General features: G+C 47.9%; 1 protein-coding gene across 1 annotated transcript in view; it reads left to right on the top strand.

The window, feature by feature from the left end:
• NCALD (neurocalcin delta) overlaps window positions 1-17,901 on the top strand; it is a 50,209-nt gene extending 32,308 nt beyond the window's left edge. Inside the window, exons 2-4 of the mRNA XM_068672381.1 lie at window positions 2,405-2,801; window positions 8,307-8,412; window positions 9,235-17,901. Of these exons, the coding sequence (XP_068528482.1) occupies window positions 2,424-2,801; window positions 8,307-8,412; window positions 9,235-9,332 (582 nt within the window). The 5' untranslated portion in view covers window positions 2,405-2,423 and the 3' untranslated portion in view covers window positions 9,333-17,901. The remainder of the gene's footprint in view (window positions 1-2,404; window positions 2,802-8,306; window positions 8,413-9,234) is intronic.
• Window positions 17,902-20,120: the final 2,219 nt, after the last annotated feature.

The following is a 20,120-nucleotide window of genomic DNA, read 5'->3' as shown; positions in this document are numbered from 1 at the left end:
CAAAAGGCAAAGAACAAAAGCTGTTCTGTTATTCTTTGGTTGTTTGTTGTTTTTTTTTTTTTTTGTTGTTGTTGTTTTTTTTTTATTACTTGGTAAAAATATGTGGCACCTGCAGCCATGTGCAGCTATAAATGCACCATTTTTTGGACTGAAGCACATCACCTTTGGCTGCCTCACGAAGGCCAGAGACTTCACGCTACCCCACGATGTTGTTTTTCATAAGACTGTGGAAGTGCACAGGCTGAGTTTTGCATTTTCTGATGTTTGAGGTATTAAAAGGAGGCGAGGGATTATATTGCTAATGCCAGCTCCCTCCTACTGCAGCTGGCTTGCGCGTGATTCAGAGACCTTCCCTTCCTCCTCTCACCCTCTGAAAAGCCCCGGGGCTATGGAGCAGTGGCAGGCCGTGGGCGTGGGGAGCTGCTAAAAGCTCTGGGGACTGTGCTCCTTGCTTTTTGTTAAACTGGTGCCTCCTGAAACCAAACCTCACCACTTCACTTGCCCAGGTGCTTTAGTGTCCTGCTGGCAGAGCCTGCTCCTGCCGTTCCTCTTAGCCTAAACCCTTCCCATGTGGTCCATTTGCTCAGATCACCCCCGGGTTGTTTATTGTGGACCCCATCCAATGCCAGCTGAAGGCAACGCAACCCTCAGCTGCCTCGGCAGCTGTTGGAAACGGCCTATAAAACAGGGACATTTTTGCCATTTTCAGGGTATTAAGAGCTTGGATGACTTATAAACCTCACACTAGGCTTTCGTCAGGAGGGAAAGCAACAGAAAGAAATACCTTTGAGGTTGTATCTTCCACTTTCTGAGTGTTTTAGAGATGCACTAGGGGGAAAAGACATCATTTGGATTAAGGTAATCATCCAGGGCCCTGAAATGTCCAGGAGATGCAGAAGCTCCCCCTCTCAACCCTGTGGGCAGGGGAGCCTCATCTCCATCAGGGCAGCAGTTCAGATGAGACATCTGGCTACCAGCCAGCCATGGATCCTGTGAAGCACGGCCAGATCTAGGATGGATCCCCCCATTTTACCTTTGAGCAATACAGCTTTTGGGTTGTTGTGGTTCAAGAACACAGGAGATTTTAAGGCAGTCTTCTTATTCCTGTGGGGGTTCAAATTCATCTTGTGAGAAGTTCAGCTTCTCACCAGTCAGGGGGAGCCTCAATGTCTTCCTCATTTTTTTTTTCTCTATTTAAAGTGTTACCATGATCTAGAAAGAACATTTCACTGGATGTTCATTTGCCACACTAGATATAATTCATAAATCCATCTCTGCAACTCGAAGACTCTGTTCTGACAACAGCGTGGGAGTCTCGTATAAATTATTTTGCAATTCTGCTGAAGTTGTCCATACATCAGGTTTTAGTGGTGACTGTCATTCCCATGATAAATTCTCAGGCAGGTTTCTGTCGATAAAGCACAGCTTCCCACAACTCTGGTATAATGCTAAGCTTCCAGTAAAACTGATGATGCTGGCTTTTGGAGCCAATGCAGTCACGCCCCTAAACCTAAAACCCAAAGGGCATCAATCGTTAGCAAATCTGCTGCACAATGTGCTATGCAGCAACTTGCCTTAAATAAAACAGAACTAGGGTGATTTAACTGAAACAACGGAGATAAAAGCTGCATCCAAGAATATTCCTTAATTGTTAAGTGAAATGAATTTCCAGTTTTGTTGTCTGGGTATTTTTTTTTTCTAAAAGCCATGACCACCCAGCTCACTATTGCTCAGTTATAGCTCCAATTTATAGCTACAAGGAGAATTTAAAAAAAACATTTTTAGTTTGGGGTGGGGGAATCCACCATTGATAAAATCTTGCCAGATTTAATCTGCATTTAAATTGAAATGAGAATTGGTCCCTGCCAAACAGAAGAGGTAATTTATGGGTTGCTCCGATTGACTCTGGCTATAAAGATGTGTCTAGAAGTGCAGTTCTGGTTTCAATGCACACTGCAGATGCACTCTGATCCCATTTTGAAGCAAGACCAAGGAAAAGTAATCTTCTGCAGCAGCCTGGTTTCAACCAGGGTTATAAAAAATGGTAGCTCCTCCGGGTGAGGTCCCTGAGTTATCTGGGTGCCCTGGCTGGAGGCTGTGCCGCAGCACACAGCCTACTGCTTACATTGTGATGTAAAAAGGAAAGTGGGATAAATTCGACATAATTACAGTTCTCCAGACTGTGAAAAGGTAATGTAAATAACGTTAAGTTAGTCTGGATAGTTTTTTTAGATTGTTCTTGTAGTAGGGTACACATCCCAAAGATTTGGTTGATTCCCAAGTGTGAACTATCATCAGAAAACTCCATCACACTGTCCTTCTAAAGCCTCCAAACTACTTGTTATTAATCTTGACAAGCTTTATTAATTACTACAATTTAAATGAAGTTGTTTTTCCTCTGCAGGTAATATTTTGTCACCAATATGGGAAAGCAAAACAGCAAGCTACGCCCTGAAGTCATGCAAGATTTGCTAGAAAGTACAGACTTTACAGAACACGAGATCCAGGAGTGGTACAAAGGCTTCTTGAGAGACTGTCCAAGTGGACACTTATCCATGGAGGAGTTTAAAAAAATATATGGGAACTTCTTCCCTTATGGGGACGCTTCTAAGTTTGCGGAACACGTGTTCCGCACTTTTGACGCCAACGGAGACGGAACAATAGATTTCAGAGAATTCATCATAGCCTTGAGCGTAACGTCGAGAGGCAAACTGGAGCAGAAGTTGAAGTGGGCATTCAGCATGTACGACCTCGACGGGAACGGCTACATCAGCAAGTCGGAGATGCTGGAAATCGTGCAGGTACGTGCTGCTCAGAGGCACCCCTTCGCCTCCCTCGTTGCAGACAAAGCACAGAGAGATGCCACAACGAGAACTGAGTGGAAAGCTCTGGCAGCATCTGGGGGGTTATGCTCTAGGTTCTCTGTCTAGTGCTTGAATATAAAATGTTATTTCCTTTGGCAAAGGTTTTGTCGCAATCCATACTACTGCATTTGATATCCAGTGTAGTTTTTTTTTTTTTTCTGAGCAACGTGCTGCATGGGAAGCTCTCCTCCAGGAGCTCTGCTGGGCTGGAGCACAGCAGCTAACATGATGATCAGTGTGGTTCTGTCCTCTGGGAAATCACTGTCAAGGAATTACAATTAATTACAGTTGGACCAAGTATCTTAGATTAACCAGGTTTTCTACTGTTAAGGAAGGCAGGCTCCCTCTACAAGAAATTTACTTTGAAACCACTTTACTATTAAAAACCAGCTCACATATTTTAAAACATATCTGCCTGTCTAACTCCAGCAATGTCTGCATACTTAATGCCATGGTAGCTATCTTCATATTAACTTGCCAGTATAGATAAACCTTATCTGGATAGATGATGATTCCCTTCGCAGCTTCTTTGGATGCATTTCCTTGTGCTGTTGGTAGGAGTCCCACCTCATTTTGTCTTCCTCTAACATGCTTTCAGCCTCGAGGCACATCACTCTACTGAAAGCTTTAAAACATTTTTGGTACGGTAGTGTATTTACACAGCTTGAGTCTGTGAAAGGCAGCACCATACAAGAAAAAAGAAAAAAAAAAAAGCCTGTTATCAAGATTTTTTATTTCATGGGGGGGTTTGCCATGCTAGCTATGCACTGTATTATTCAGATTTATATTTGTGCTGGACATGAAGCGAAAGGAATGCATACAAATTACAGTCCATGATGGCAAGCTGCCTGTATGGAATCAGTTTAATGCGTGGTGCCCTTGTCTTTTTATCAGGGCACTTCTGTGTCCTCCAAACAGTACCAAACACCAGCGCTCACGCTGCTTTGGTAAGAGCAGATACATGTCTCTGCTGCAAATGTAGGGTTGTTGAGCTCTCTTTCAGGTTTTATTTTGCATTCTTGTATCTGGGTTAAGAAGCAGGACTGCGCTGAGCTGCAGACACCTCCCTGTCTGAGTGTCACGGCAGACTCCATGGAATATTTGCATTAGAAGATGCTCTGTTCCTTACAAATCTTCCACTCCCCCAGGCAGGGTAAACAGGCTGCCAGTTATTGTTTTTCTGGCTGTATTTCTCCTTATGAAAAAAAAAAAAAAAAAAAGACAAACCAAACAACCAACCATAAAACACAAAGAGAATCCCCAAAGAACCAACAAAAAGCACAAAGCAAAGACAGGGGAGCCCAGCCCAAGCAAGTGTCTGTTCCTCAGGAGAAGGCGCCTCAAAGACTGCAGGACCCCTTCCTGCTGACAAGTATTTCGGGAAGGCCTGAGTGCTTGACGGCAGCATAAACCCCCAAGATCAGAAGGTTTACAAACACAAAGGACAAGCCCACAAATGTGTTTGAGTCGAATTTAATGAGAACATCAGTGGCTGGGATCTCTGCAGCGATCCAAGCTAGGGCCAGCAGAACTGGCAGCTTTTCCCATTTCCCACGGATCTGCTCACCAGCATGTTTAGAGGCTGAAATGCTTGCTCTCCTTCGTCCTCACGTTGATACCAAGTTGTTTTGTTGTCTTTCACAACCATGCTGCCATCAGGAAACGAAGCTGCAGCAGAAGGGTCAGTGCAGGGTGATGTTTTGTCCATCTGTACCTCCAACCTAAATCCACACTGGATGGAAATGATCATTTTGTTTCATGTTTCTGAAATCACATTCTTTGCTGGAAAAAGGGAAAAGTGAAATGGACAAGAAAGTGTCACAAGGGGGCATGTGTAATACCACCCTGCAGGCTGACCGGCATGTCGTCCCACTGTCCTGGTGCTCAGGGGGAGCCTCCTGGGGGCCAGTCTTTCATCAGATATTTATGTACATGCACAGTCAGGAAAGCTGCCCCTTTCATGAGGCAGTTGATTTGTAGATCTTGCCCTGATCTCTTCTTCCAGTTTTCAGGTCCATGCTGATGTTCCCGAATTGCACAGGCCAGCCCCAGCTCCTCCCTGTTGGGTAGGATTTGCTGCACGGTCTCTGGAAGCACCTTCAGCTGATAAATGAAACAAGTAAAGGAGCACCTTTTGTGCTTTATCAAGATACCTTTGATACATGGTGATCAGACTTGTGAGAAAGCAGCTAGCAACTATCACTTTCATTAACAAAAGATGATTATTCTTTAATATGGAAAGACAGGATTCTGCATCAGATGTCTGCCTGGGTACCCTAAGCCACTGATAGTGAAAAACAGAATTCTAGTATCTCTGATACATGTTTCAGAGCAACCTATTACAAGTCCCTTATCTAGCACACATTTGCATGTTGATATAGCAGGATTTACTGTTTTCATCTGGATTCTTGCATGAGACAATACATCAAAATGGATGCTAAAAGAAATACAATCAGTCTAAAAGTCACAGTTTGACTGCAAAAAACACCACCCCCATTACACTTTCATGGTGCCCAGAGTTTACTGCACCTGAAATAATGGGGAAGAGAAGCAAGCCATGCTTCTCTCCTTTCTCACTCTGCTTTCAATGTGCTTTTACAGCCATTTCTCTGCAGCCATTTTCCCTGTTATGCTGATGGGAATTTCCTTGAATTTCCTTGCTTAGTGCCACCAATGGCACTATGAATGGTCCAGAACAGCTTCCTGAAGCCATTGTGGCACTGCTACCATGCACAGCACATCTGCAAGTACTGTGGGAAGGGGTTTCGTAGCCTGCCCTCCTGCCAGGCCTCACCGCAGGTCCTCCTGCTCTAGAAATGCTTTTCATATCCCTCAGATGTTTACCCATAACCTAAATAGCCCAGACCACTCAAAGAATAGCCGGCTGGAAGGTTTGTGTTTGCTCCCCTGGATGAAGTGGGACATACTTGGCAAGAGTGTCTTGAAACAAGCCTTCAAATAAAAGACGGGAGCCTTGTTCTAGGGGCACATTTTTTCACACCATGGAATCATAAGGCACCTCAAGAGCACTTAGCCAAGAGATGAGAGTAACACTTTTATTTTAATAGGGACAAGAGGACATCCATCTCACTTGCCTGGCTAGCTTATTTGTAAGACAGGAAGAAACAGAAGCTGCTATGGGAAGAAGCAGAAGCTGATACGGCTCTCCGTAGAGGCAGCATCAAAAATCCCATTTGGGCTGAGAGGAAATAATTTTTTTTTCAGGTTGCTTTGTGCCCCTGCTGGCTTTCCACCCCAACATGGTGAGGCCAAGGCCTTTGCTCCACGTGGAGCAGAGCCCCAGCCCTTTCGGTCCCAGGTTACACAGCCCGAGGTGAGCACAGCCCAGCTCCATGGGACCACTGCAAGGAACCAGCTTCCTTCAGAGCTCACCCTTTACAAACCCACAATCAAGAGCCCTGTGTAGCTGCACTGAATTAACACGGGGCAAATCCCAAGATCCCGAATCCGTTTGAGCTGTTTTTCACTTTGGGAAAACTTCCCACTGAGCTTCTGAGTAAGGGCAGAAGAATTTGTCCAGAGTAACCATTTTCAGCATGAAAGGAACGCTCACTATGTTATTCCCATCTGGCTTTCCTAGAATATCTCATCTGTTATTCGCTTCACATGCCTCTGTGAAAAGGACCCTGTAGGATGAAGTCATCTTGAAGAGCTTTATTTATTTATTTATTTATTTATTTTTGTCCTTAAAATCTGCATATTCTTACTATGGCTGCTTTGATCAGAGTAAACACGGCTGCGCTGCGGGGCCGGGGCATTCCTCCCACACTTTCAATAGAGACTCTGCCATCCTCTCGCCCCGAGGGAGGCAATGACCCCTCCACCTCTCTTCCTCCCCCAGACAAAAGCCAGACAGCTTAAGATGCTTACACAGTGGCAGGTTTATGAGCCTCCTCACCGCTCGGATCCCCATGAGCCTTGCATGCTGATCAGGATGAGGCGGGTGCGACTTCTCACTGCCTGCCACCTCCTCTTTTTCTCTTCCCCTGCCCCCAGTGTTCATTTGCCTGCTTGTTCATCCCTTCTTCTTTCCTCCTGGCCGTCAGATGATCAAGACTGTATGGACAGCATCTACTGAGGCTCATACTCTGGCACCCTAAATCCTTTGGGAGCCTTTGGGCATTCCCCCACTGCAACTCAAAATAATGATGATTAAAAGGGTACCCACCATGTTCCCCTTCATCCAGCCATTGTCCATGCTGAAATGTTCTCCCACTAGGGTCTACCACAAGAGTTACAGACTCAGCAGAGGGAAAACCAGGGAATCTGTGGCCTCAGCCTTGGTGACAAAACTGAGGGAGCAGATGCTCGGCTGCGCTGAGCCTAAGTGATAAATATTTCATTAAACAGACAAATACCTTTCTCGGGGTGTCATGCTTGATGTTATTTAAACGCCAGGCAGACTGAAAGGTGAGCTGGCTCTGCTGACAGAGGAGAAGGCAGTGGGATGGCTGAGGCAATGGCTGTGTGTAAAGTGTCCGTGCTGCTCAGCAGCGTCCTCCAGCTGGTGAGCCCAAGCTGTCATGGTCCTGGGGCTGTCCCTGGGCCAAAAAACTGTGGTGTGCCAGGCAAAGTGCTTTCATGGGTGGAAAGTGGGGAAGGGGAGCCACAGTGAGCCATCTGGTCCTGCAGGAGGACCCAGCCTCCAGGGCAAGGCGAAGCAAAGAAGTGGTCATCGCTCTTTCACGTTTTAAAGTTAAAGTTACCTCTCTTGTAGGGCAGCTGGGATGGTGCAGGACTAATGGATTTGTCTGTGCAAAGAGTGAGGATGAGTGGCAGCCGTGCTGTGCAGGACCAGGACATCTGCTCCCTGTGGAACGAATTATGAATGGTGCTTTTTTAGCTGTGGAGGCACACGAGGAGAAGGCCACCTCGTTGTTGGTCAAGCCTTTGTTATCTGTGAGGCTTGGCAAAGGCAGGGATGAGTCACTGCTCTCACGGGCAGGGTGCCAACCAAGCAGGGAGAAGGCAGATGGGTGCACACAGGGTGGGGAGAAGGACAGGAGAGGTGAGGATGGAGCCCGGGTGGCTGAAACTGAGGTGAGCTTCAACACGGGACGGGACCTCGGCGGTCCTTCTGCTCCCCACGTCCCAGGAGCTGCTGGTGCCTAAGTGCAGTTCAAGTGATAAATTCACCCAAAGACTGTTTTCATAATGGAAAATGTAAGCTCAGTACAAGCCCAGATTGTGTTCAGCTGTGACTAAATAAGGCAACACGTTATTTTCTAAACGAGTGTCCCACTGAAGAGGGCAGCTGCGTGTACTGCTGCCACCCACTCCCCTCAGCGTCTGCAGAGCAGATCCCAGACGATGCTCCGGGGAGATTTTCTGCCTCTTGTGGCCACCAGGAGATAACCATACCCCTAACACACTCAGATAACGTGTTTCTTACCAGCTCTTTGCCGCTCTCCTATCACACAGGCAATCTATAAGATGGTTTCTTCTGTCATGAAGATGCCGGAAGATGAGTCAACACCGGAGAAGAGGACAGAGAAGATCTTCCGTCAGATGGACACCAACCGTGACGGTAGGCTCCCTCCAGGTGCCGGGTGTCCCCTCGGACTCACCGCTCCTCCTCCAGCCCCCTGGGCCAAGCCACGGTGCCCCTGGTCCCTCCTCACCACCCGGCAGGGCTCAGAGGGGTGCAGTGCTCAGAAACACCACTCAGGAACCCACAGCCTGGTCTTTTGCTTTCCTCTCAAATGCTGTTTCTTTTCCTGTTGGTTCATTAACTTCGCAGTGGGAGATGGTTATCTCTTAGTAAACACCCAGTATTTTCCACCGAGGAGCAGGGTATGGATTTGCCTGGATTTTAGGTTTTTAAAAGCCTGTGCCTGTGTTGTCTGCTCCCACCCGGAAGGGTTGTTGTGGAAGGCAAACAAGTAAAACCACCCCAAACTTCTGCCAAAATAACTCTTATCCCCACAAAACCTCAGGAAATTGTTGAACCATAGGAAAAATCAATGTGTCTGTGGCCTCTTCTTTGAAAGGAGGTCCATCCAGGGTGACTCGGTCTCACCTCAGCCGTAACCAGGGCTTGAACGTTTGGCCTTAGCTCATCCCTACCTCCCTGTAGGAAGATTTTGGGACACCACACCTTTTTCTTTTCTTTAAGGAAAGGGAGCAGGAACCACAGCACTTTCTGGCACCCACAGAAAGTGCTGCCCTGTGGCCAGCAGCCCCCAGCCATCTTTCCTCCAAACCAGCACCCCGAGGAAGGGCCCTTCCGTCTGCCATTGCACCCCCAGGGATTTTCCTCGCCCCCTGCTAATTTATTTCCACCACACATGCCTGCAGGCTCAGCAGCTCTGCAGACCCACTGCGCTAAGCCGACGTGTCTCTTTTCCAGGAAAGCTCTCTCTGGAAGAGTTCATCCGAGGCGCCAAGAGCGACCCATCAATAGTCCGACTCCTGCAGTGCGACCCCAGCAGTGCCGGGCAGTTCTGAACCCAGTCTTTGGATGAATTATGTATCTGCTTTTTTTTTTTTTTTTTTCCCCTTGCCAAACAACATTCATGGTAGTGTTGCCTCTGTATGGCCAATTATGCCTTCTTTTGTGGCATCTTATAGCTTCTTTTGTCGTGGATTAATTATACGAATGCTGAATTGCTCTTAACAATGTGTCCAGAGCACAGGCAGTACTGTTTTAAACAGATATTGTGGTGTTATCGTTGTTTTAAAGGTTTTTTATTTTTTTTCGTTTTTAATGTGTCTGTTTTGGAAAGTACGCGTTGAGAAAGAGAAAACCAACAACAAAACCCTTGGCAGCAAGACATACCGATAGGTCTGAGGTTGCTGCTTTAGTAGCAGAGCATTCACCCAGAGGACCTGAAAGTGTAGCAAAGATTGAAGCAAAAGGGTTGTGGTGGGGCAGGACTCGCCTGGGACCTCCTCTCCTGTCCAGGAGGCACCAGTGAAGCTCAGAGAGAGGATGACGATCGTACGCAACCGGTGAGGGCTGCACCATCCGCACCCCTGCTCCTGCACCTCCTTGTTTCAATGCTGTGAACATTTTCAAGAAAAGAAAAGGAAAAAATCAACAGCTTTTCCTTGGTTTACAGTGGTTGGTTTCGCACGGCTTTATCTGAAAATCCAGCAGTTTGCAGTCCTGATCCCCAAATCCACAACTGACGATACCTCTTGCCATTTGGGGTCAGCAAAAGCAGGCACGGATGTTGAAAAACTGGGTATTGACGATGAATTTAAGGGAGACACGTGTTGAATGTGAAGTTTTCAGGTTAGTAATAAAATAGTTTCTACGAAGGAGAGTGGGCATTGAGCCAAGGAAATGATGCACACCTGTAAGCAGCTAAAACTGAGGCAAACCAGCTCTTTTGAATGCTCTTGTGCAGTACGAAGTTTTGGGGGTGTTTTTGTCTCTCTCCACGTAGCTGACGCAATTTCTGGGCCTGCTCCGAGGGGGAAGGCCGTCATCAAACCTTGTTTTAAGCATAACGTTGTAGCATTTATATTTCCTTTATTTTAGTAAAGCTCAAAAGTCTGTACTGAAACAAGGAAATGGTACGCTTTACGGTATATTTATATATATAAAAATTAAAAGGAAAAAAAAAAAAAAAAAAGATCAGCTCCCAGAGAAATGTTGAATGTTTATCTTTTTGCCTAGACGCAGGACTTCTGAAATCTGCCGCTGCAAAAAACCCAAAACCTCCGTCCTTTTGGCCAGAGGCGCTGCGTCCAAAGCTGGGGTGCAGGCGTGGGATTGCTCAGTACCCGTACGAGCGCTGCGGCGACAGAAAGGCTTTTGGTGGCTGGAGGCATTACGCTGGCTAAATTGGCATTAATCTGTCATTAGCTGCAGGCTGCTCGGTGATCCCCCTGGCGAGGTGTCCGGGCGGGCGGTGGGCTCGGCAGGACGACCTGTGGCTGGCAGGCGAGGCTGGCGCTTCGTCAAGTGGCCTTGTAGATGCTAATCCCCCGGTAGCCTTAATTTAAAATAAACAGGAGTGAAATAAGTCTGCTTCGCAGATGATGATTAACTAAGTACTAATTAGAAGTCATGAAAAAGGAGCCGAGTGTGAATAATTTTTTTGTTGAACACTAGCTAGCGTGTACGATAATTAAAGAGAAAAAAAAAAAAGATCCCTAGACTTAATTTCTCATTACCATTTGCTTTGCCAGGTTTGATATGCAAAGCCTATTAAAATAAAATAAAAATAAATTAAAAATAACATTGTTAATCAGTTGTACTAAAACGATCACGAGTGGCTAATTGCACATAATAAAAATCTTCAGGCGCACACTTTTGTCTCAAATGATCACAGAAAGCCAACTGATGATTTATTCCTGTGAAATTAATTAAAATCCTGAGCAGAGGTGTGTGGGGGAGAGTGAGGAAGCAGGAGAGGCCCGAGCACAGACGCGAACAGCTCGCAATACTTCGTGCTCTCAGCTCTTACAAGCATGCGGGCAAATTTTGCACTGATTCTTCCAGTCCCTTCTCTATTTCTCCCTAACCTGCAGCAGGCATCCTGTGCACAGCTCGGACCTGCCAAGGAGAGCCTGTGCCTGCCCTCCCGTAGAGCCCAGACCTATAAAGCTGGCACTTATGGCACTTATTAGGGATGGATGTCTGGTCCCATCTGCCTTTTGCTGTTGTGACTGAGACTTTTTGCACGTGACTAAGACTTTTAAGACGTCGCCTTTTATTTAAGCATCTGCATTCCAACTCTTTTTAGTTTTACAAGGCATTTCTGGCCCAGCATCTAACTTCAGCTTGTTTTTGCTCGGTAGTTTCGGGGTTTCACGTGTTAATGCTGCCCGACACGCGTTGGAAAACACAACCTGCGACGTGACCCCAGGCCAGCGGAGATGTAATTCTTTCCACAGCTCATGAGATCTGGAAGAATAAGAGCTAGCCCCCAGCTGCAGAGGACATAGCTGCAGATAAAAGTGTTGTATAAACATTTACAGAGTGAACGAAGGTTACTCTTTTACCTGCCTACCGCTGACGACTGGTGTTGTTTTAAATTATTAACTATCCCTTTCTGCCTCTGCCTCTGCGTGTGCTTTGAAAGTGAGCCCTGGCTGGGCTGGTTATGGGAGCATCTGCAGACCTCAGAGCAGCAGAGCTGAAGCATCGAATGCTGGATTGTGTTTTTCTGCTTTGCTACCGTTAACATTTGCAGTCATTGCATAAACCTTCTGAAAACAAAATGACCGACCTCTCTGGTATAAAATTACGCAGCAAGTTAGGCACTTTGAAGAGATCAATTAGAAATATTTCCGTACAGGAAAGCTGGCAGACAGCACATGCTCCTGCACGTCACCTCTCAATTTTGCAGATACCTCCTCTAATAGTACTTGCTGGTGGGAAAGGTAACCTCCACGCAGTTATTATCCAGACAAATTAATGAGCACATCCAGCACGCAGACCTGATCCACATAGCTCGCGAAATTCTGGGCCAGAAGATGCCGGGTGATGTCTGTGGCTGGGGCTCTTTGCCGTCTTTGTTTGGCAGTGTTTTGGGAAGGGAAAGAGGAGCACAACCCTTGTAAGAGCAGCGTGTTTGCGTTGTGAGCACTTAGGGCTTGAGAGGGGCTGAAAAAAGATCGATGTTTCGACGTGATTCGGAGCCCTGCGAGTTCACAGCAGGGAGTGTTCCTGAGATAATGGGGCTGTGCTGTTCCTCCTAGGAGCTTTTAGGATTTTTACTTTATTGCTGTGGCATTTTGTCCTTTGTTGTTCTCTGCTAGAAAGCATGACCTCCGTCTTTTCAGGACACTGCTGCTTAAAACACGGAGCCAGAAGTGTGCAAATTCTGTGGCTGGAAGTGGTCTGCATGCAGCAGCAGCGCCCAGGGGCACAAGACAAGCTCACACATCCCTAGATCCCCAAGATTAATATCTGTCCCCATGAGCTGAACCCGGGCTCGGCTGACTCATGGAAACTGGGTGAGCTGTGGTAGCTGGTGCTGAGCCCTAATCCGCGGCATAAGCCGAGATGAGAACGTGGCCGTGGCCGTATGATGCCCGGTACATGTGAGCGGGGGGACACGGTGACAAGTGGCAGGTCCCTGGGGACACACGGCGGTGGGAGGGAGCCCCCTGCACCGCAGCTGTCCCCGCTGTTATAAAACTGTCTTCTTTTTTTTTTTAGCAACACCCGTGAAGATGCAGAATCATAGCAGGATAAAGGAGGCTTTCTCCAAAAGGGTTTGCTTTGGGGGCCTGGTGCAGGGACACAAAGCAAAACGAGCTGAGGAGGGCTGGATGAGACCTGTCCTGAACACCCGGCACACCAGCTCCTCTTTTTGTCCTTCTCATGGTTCTCTCTCGGTTTCATGTGTCCAGGGGGTCTCTGGTGTGAGACCAGTGGAGAAGGACATTTTTTCTGTCTTTTGCACAAATATTCGGACGTGTTCATTGCTCTGTCATGCTGGGTGTGATCTCACGTAGGAGCCTGGAAGTGGGGGAAGTTGGTTTCCCTGGTACCACGGGCAGAGCCATGCTCAGAGACATGGAGGAGCTTGGCAAGCAGCAGGCAGCTGAGCAGGGCTCCAAGAGGAGTTTTTGATTCGTGCACCAGGCAGATAAGACATGAGGCAGCGACGTGCCAGGCCCACAGAACCGTGTAAGACTAGCGCAGAAATGGCATCTCCTAACCGGGCAGCTCTGCTCTGCACATCCAGGCAGAGCATTGCTGGCAAAAAGCTCTTTAAAATACCTTTAGCACGAACGTGCAGCTGCAGAAGCAGCTCTGCTCTCCCTTGCAGAGCTGCTCACCGTGTCCCAGTTGGGAAATGCCATATGCTCCCCGGGGAGCTGCTGGTTCGGCTCCAAGTGTAGCTGTGGGCAAAGCATGATGAGCATCTTCATCCCCTGCAGAAACCACCTCTGGGTGCTCTGAGTGTCCCAGCAGCATCCCTTGCTCCAGGCTGGCTTTTGCTGCTGTTGGTTTCAGATGTCCACGTGAGCTAATCGTTGTTTCAGGGATGGGGATTTTCACAGGATGAGGGAAAAAGCTTTTCAGATATGCTCTCCATACCTTAACCAGAAACAGCCAGAAAGGCCAGGAATGCACAGATTGGATTTCCTCATGGCTCCCACAGGTCATCTTATTTTATTATGTATAGCTGGGATTAAGATATCACCTGTAAAATGCTGGCTAATGCACAACGAGCAAGGCAAGAAAGAGCTTGGGTTGTGGCGAACGGAGTGGAAGGACAAGAGGAATGAAAAACAGCAAGGCACATCGCTGCCTTCAGACCAGGGTCTGAATCCCCACGGCGAAGCTCCCCGTTAGCAATCACAGAGCAGCTCCTTTTCATCCTTCCAGTTGGGGCTGTGTTGCCCTGGGTCACCACATGCTAAAACTGGGGTTTGGGGTCTGGCCACAAAGATGTTCATCTGAAGCAGGCGGTGGCCACCCTCTCTGCTGTGTTTGCTCGCTCCGCAGCTGAGAGATGTCTCAGATCCTCCCCTCTTGCTCTGATCTGATCCCAAAGGTGTTCTCCCCTTCCCAGGGCTCAGGGTGCTGGGCTCCCCAAGGCTTCCCTCCCCTCTTGTGGCTGCCATTCCCTATGAACAAATAAAAACCCCAGGCCTGTGACATCTGGAGGAGCCAGGCTGGACGCACGTAGGTGGAACAGCTTCTGATTTGCTCCCAGCCCTCGGCCCTCCAGTGTGTACCTTGCCAGCCCCACTATTTATTTACTGTTTTCAGCAGTGGCAGCGTTAAACATTTCGGGAACGTGCCGAACCCCTGGAACAATGTGGTCTCCATTATCGTGCATGTGTGTTTGCTGACACACCACAGTCTGAACCCGACCGGTGACTGCTCCCCGCTCCTGCGGCTTATCCCATGCAGACCTGATTTCTTCCAGGCAGGAACAGCATCTTCCAATTCAGCCTGATGCTGCCTGCAGCATCCTGGTGCTGTGGTCCGAGAGGTCATTGTGGCAAAGGGGAGTGATGTTGGGCACAAACCCTTCCTGCTGCCCGTCAAAGGCACGCGTCAAGGGTGCGACCTCTGGTTCTCTCCTCAGGGCTGGCCTCCCGTTCCCTCCCCTGAACAGGATGGTGGCGATTAGTAGACCCACCTGAGGAAATCCTCTTAAATTCTAAGTTTGTGCTGTTAATGGGCTGCAATCGAAGGGGAGATTAATTGGGAGAGAACCCGGAGCTCCTTGCCGCCAGCACCTTTTCATTTCCTGTCAGTAGCTTATTCCCATTTCCAGGGCAACCTACTAGTTTTTTATTAGTATCTGAAAGAAAACAAAAGAAAGCAAAACCACCACAACAAACAAAAAAACAGAGTTTCAATTTGATACAGATCTGAGGAAGCTTACTAAAGACATTGTGCTGTGTTAGCCATTTGAATGCCCTACAGGATCATGTTTCTGTGGCATTTTCTGTTTCATTTCCTCATTCGTGTTTTAGTTGTGTTCTTGATGTATTTGTTTTAGATCCTCTCAGATTCAGCCCTGCACGCCGTGTAGCTCACGTGCTAGGAGAAGTCTCAATGAACCCAGGAGCAGATCTGCCAGAGCAATTACGGGCAAGGTGGCGGTGGGCTCGCTGTGCCTAGGAAAAATGAAGTGTTTAAGCAAGTTAGGGATTATTTCTGTCTGCATATTTCCTGCAAGGAGACGGAGTTGCATTTCAGTACCCTTACTTCTCCCACTTGCTCTCTTCATTTCCATCCACACAGTCCTGTAGTTTGTATCTGTGTATTCAGTGCTAATTTGCTCTTGAACCCGAGGTGACCTCTACGAACATCTTCTGGCAGAAGCACTTCATACCTTTGATTTACAAATATGGCCCAGTCGGTGACAGAATACATGCAGAATTAATTAGTTATAGGTTGGTTTGTGTGAATTTGGGCAAATGCTTCTGGTGCTGTGGAGGCTAACAAATTGAAATAACCCACGGCCGAAAGCTGAAGGGATCCAGGTGCCCCATTCCCTCTGAAGTCCATGACCACAGAGCTTTCTCACCACTGCTCCCCAGGCTGTCTCTGCGTCACAGCGTGAAGTAGAGGAACCAAACCTAATTTTCAATAAGCTACCACGGGCAGACTAAATGCAGCAGCATGGTGTTCAGCATATTCTGTGTCTTGGCAAAAGGAGATACCTCTCTAGACGAATGCTTGGTAAGCAAACCTACATATCCTAAGAAAGACTTTTTGCAACTCGGAAAGGAGAGGGACAACTACGAATTACACGAATTTGGTCTGCATAGTTTTCTTACGGCTGTCTCGAATTGTTAGTGTCCCGCGTGTGCTTGCCTGTAGCTATTGTGATGTGTTAATTTTTCTCCCCACTTCTGTTGTGATCTCCTGTGGTGATATTCTGAGTCTCCGGCCAGTTCTCACCAGGCAGCACCTGCCCGAGAGGACTTCCAGAGGGGTTTTGCCTTCAGAAAGGCCGCGGGCAGCTCTCGGGATCTGTCTCTGTGCCGCTGCGTGCTGTAGGAACACGTACCCACAGCGACGTGAGAAACCCACCCTGCACAAGGAGAGCAGATGACCAGCTCACGAGAGGGGACAGAGCCTGGCGGAGGGCTGTGTCTGTGTTTTGTGCCCCTCAGCAGCACGCTATGAGCTCCCAGCTAGGACCTTCCTCGAATTCTTGGTGTTGGAGTCAAGTTTTCTTATGCTGATAATGTATTCGTATTACGCAACTCAGAAAAAAAGAAAAAAAAAAAGAAAAAAAAAAGGAAATTCTCTCTCTCTGACTGTCCTCTCCTCTCGAGAAGCTCTTCTCTTCTGTACATATGATATGCAGAATGTATGGAAGTCTTACCAGCGTCGGTTTGCATTTTGAAGACTGTACTAATTAACGTGTGATACTATTGTGTTCTCGTAGTGGCATCTTTGATGTAAGATGTAAAAACTATTTAAAACGATTTTATTTTTTTGTTTTGTTTTGTTCTTGTTCAGCTTTTAGAGCTAGCACCAAGGACTGCATGTTCACTAGGATCAGCCTTTCCAAGGGCCGTCGTAGCTGCACACAGGCGCCGTTGTTCGACATGGAGTGTAGTGCCCGCCTTCTCATTCCCATAGGGGTCAGTTCTGAGCTCGTTCTTCCCCCAAAAATCTGTTCTTCTGTCGTGCTCTCTCTCTCAGACTCAAGCATCCAGATCACACGCTTTGGCCAGCCCCACCACCGCAGGCTGCAGCCGGGCTGACGTGAGACCCCCTGCTTTATTTGCCACTGCTGGCTCTATTGGGGCAAATGTATTGGGTTCACGTTTTAAGACACTTTGCACAAGTGACTTGAAAGATAATTAACTAAAATCGACACATTAGCCAAGAAGAAAATATTAGCCTGAGCTGCAAGTATGGGGTCAGAATCCTATTGGGGTGCTTAATGTAGTAAGAATTTGGGGTCCATCCAAATTTGGGGCATCTGGGGGTCTCAGATCTGCATTTCTGGTCAGGTGTGGTGGGGGCAGAGGGATTGCACCCAGCCCTTCAGGCAGGGCCGCCTCAACAGACTCTGAGAGAGATGCTTCTCCCATCCTGGGCCAAGAGGCAAGACATGCTGCAGCTTACCAATTTAATTTTTTTTTTCATATAAATATATATTTTTTTCTTTCTAAAGGAGAAAGCAGTTCAGCCTGCACCTGACAAAATGACTGACTTCAAAAGCATGTTTTTCCTTGTTCTATAGACACTCACAAAACAGCATCGTGTGGTTAAAAAGGCGCATTTGTGATAGTTTCTTTTTCAGTGCCAAAATATATAAGCAGTATTGTTTGAAGGGAAATAAGAATTTTTTTACTGTATTGTTATTACTGTTGAACAAATATTGTTTTTAAATGTTAGATTTTGAAGAATTTTGTATTGTAAACTGTTTTGTGACATGGTGCTTTTTCATACTGGAATTACTGATTGCACCTAAATATGAATTATTTTGTTTTCTTATATAAATATGTAACCTTGAACAATCTTGATGAAAACCAATGTATGGTGGATACCGAAGGTTCACACGAATCCCCCTACTGAACCCCCCTAAATGTTCTTTCCTACTAATAAATATCCTGCTGCAGCCAGTTTCGTAGCACGTGCTGTTACTCCTCACACCCTGAGCTTTCCCCAGCCCACAGCCACAGCCCCCAGCCCGCTGATGGCAGGGGGTAAGGGGACAGCCACCAGGCTGTGCCCAGCTAAGCCAATTTCGAGGGCTTAGCAAGGATTTAAGCCGTGCATTGGCGCTGCGTTGGCACGTTGCAGTGGGCAGGACCGCAGGCTCCATAGGGGGCTGTCTCCTGCTCCTATTGCAGCCCCATGCATCTCCGTTAAGCTCTTCAAATTTTTTACCTGGGTTAAATTTGGAGACGGGATTAGCACCAGGATGCTAAAAGTAGTTTAAAGCCCGTTGGAAGGTAACTGAGCCCAGTGCCTGATTCCTGCTGAGAGTGATAAAACCCAGCCTATTTGTGGCACATGTTGCACCCCAGGACTGCCCGTCTCACCACCTCAGGGCCCCGAGACCCTGCCTATGAGCCCTGAATCTGGCCCTGTCTAGGAGGCTGAGAACTCACAGAGAACTTGGGAATGTGCTGAAAAACCCAGCTCTGCCTGTTGAGTCCCCCAAAAGATTCAGTCAAAGCCTCCAGGAGGGGTGTTTGGTTGCCCTCTCCTAGGCGAGGCTCAGCTTTTCCTAAAGACCTGGCGAGGCGAAGTGCTGACCCTCGTTCAGCTGCACCAGAATCACGCCGACCTTTGGAAAGGCTGAAGGTGCAGCAGCTCCCATCCACTTAAAAGCACTTCTCGCTTCTCCACAGCCTCCGCAGGCAGAGCACTTCTAAGCACTCGGCTTCTGCAGCGTTCGCTTTCCAAGAGCCACTCAGTAAAACGACTTCCGATAAAACACCATTAAATGTCTCTCACAGACAGCACCCAGGAAATGCGATTACTCTGAAGAGCCCCACGCAGTGTGTGTTGTATCTAAAAAACATGGTCCTGTGCACGTTTTCGTTTCTGCTGGAGCTCAAGTGGAGCTGCAGGGGGCTGGAGGGAAGCAGGGGCTGTGCTGGGGACCAGAAGAGCCATGGGAGGGGATGGGTTTCTGTACTTCATGGTGTGTCTGGAAAAAAAAAAAAACCTCTTTTGCTCTTGTTTAGGCAGGCAGGTTCTCCAAGCTGCAGAGTGATGAGTTCCTCACTGCCCTGCTGTATGAGAAACAAACATGACAAATGCTTTTCAAAACGCTCAGAAAACACCAAGCAGCCAGGGAAAGCTCTGGTTTTAAACCTGTGGTGGCTGTGGGAAGGCTCCTTGAGCTGGACACAGGCGGATGAGTTTTGCTCTGCTGGGGGTGGGGATGGGTGGGAGACCTTGGCTCTTCGTGCCAGCTCTCCACTGGCCAAGCTATTTCAGGTGAATTTACTTCTTCTGTCACTGTTGGACATTTCCTTGCCTCAAGGAAGAGAGGAGATGTCAGGGGTTGGCTTTCACACAGCAGCTCATCCCACGTGAGACTTGCCCTCGGCAGGAGGGTATCGGCCCTGAACTTCCCCACCCCACAGCATGAAGGGCAGCTCCGTCACTGCGTCCCCAGCTTGCATGTTCTCACCTCCCGGGCTCTTGTTTGGAAAGACTAAGTCAAATGGTGAGGAGCAAAATAGTCAAATAAAGTGTTTGACTGCAAGAGGCACGGCCTGGTATATTCAGAGCTTAGGGCTTATAGGGCCTGGTGGGTGCAGGTGGGGGGCGAGGATCTCATCCACGGTGCCTTTGTGTTTCCATTGAGTTCCCAATGCGTCAGGAGATAAGGACACTTGGGGAAGTGCTCCCCAGCCACCTGACGATGGAAAAAAGCCCCACCAGGCCAGGCCCATCCAAGCCTGGGCCCACACTGTTCACTGAAGTGATGCCAGCCTCAGAGATGCACAGGCTGAGGCCCGGCCTGACTACGTGCTCCACCAGGAGAAAGGCAGCCCTTCTCCTTTGCCTCCAGTTAGATGTCCTCTGTGTCTCCCTCCCCTGGCTGTAGTCTAGTTTCCTAAGCAGAACTGGGCTTGTGATGAAGGCGCTTCAGCTTGGTGGCATGAATACAGGCCGCAAAGACCGGCCATCACATGAAGCAGGTGCCTGTATCTTGTCTGGTTGCACCTTGATGCCAACCACGGGTGCTCTGAGGACACCAGGCACGCTCAAGTGCTTTTTCTAGACTTGGTGTAGCCTTCCAGGGAGGAAGGATCCACCTTAAATCCTCTCAGTTCAGCTCTTTTCCCAGTTGTTGTGCCTAAAGAGACAGACCTGGTGGA

The sequence above is a fragment of the Anas acuta genome, chromosome 2 (genome assembly GCF_963932015.1).
Source record: "Anas acuta chromosome 2, bAnaAcu1.1, whole genome shotgun sequence".
NCBI classification, from domain to species: Eukaryota; Metazoa; Chordata; class Aves; order Anseriformes; family Anatidae; genus Anas; species Anas acuta.
This window is presented reverse-complemented; position numbering and strand designations above follow the sequence as displayed.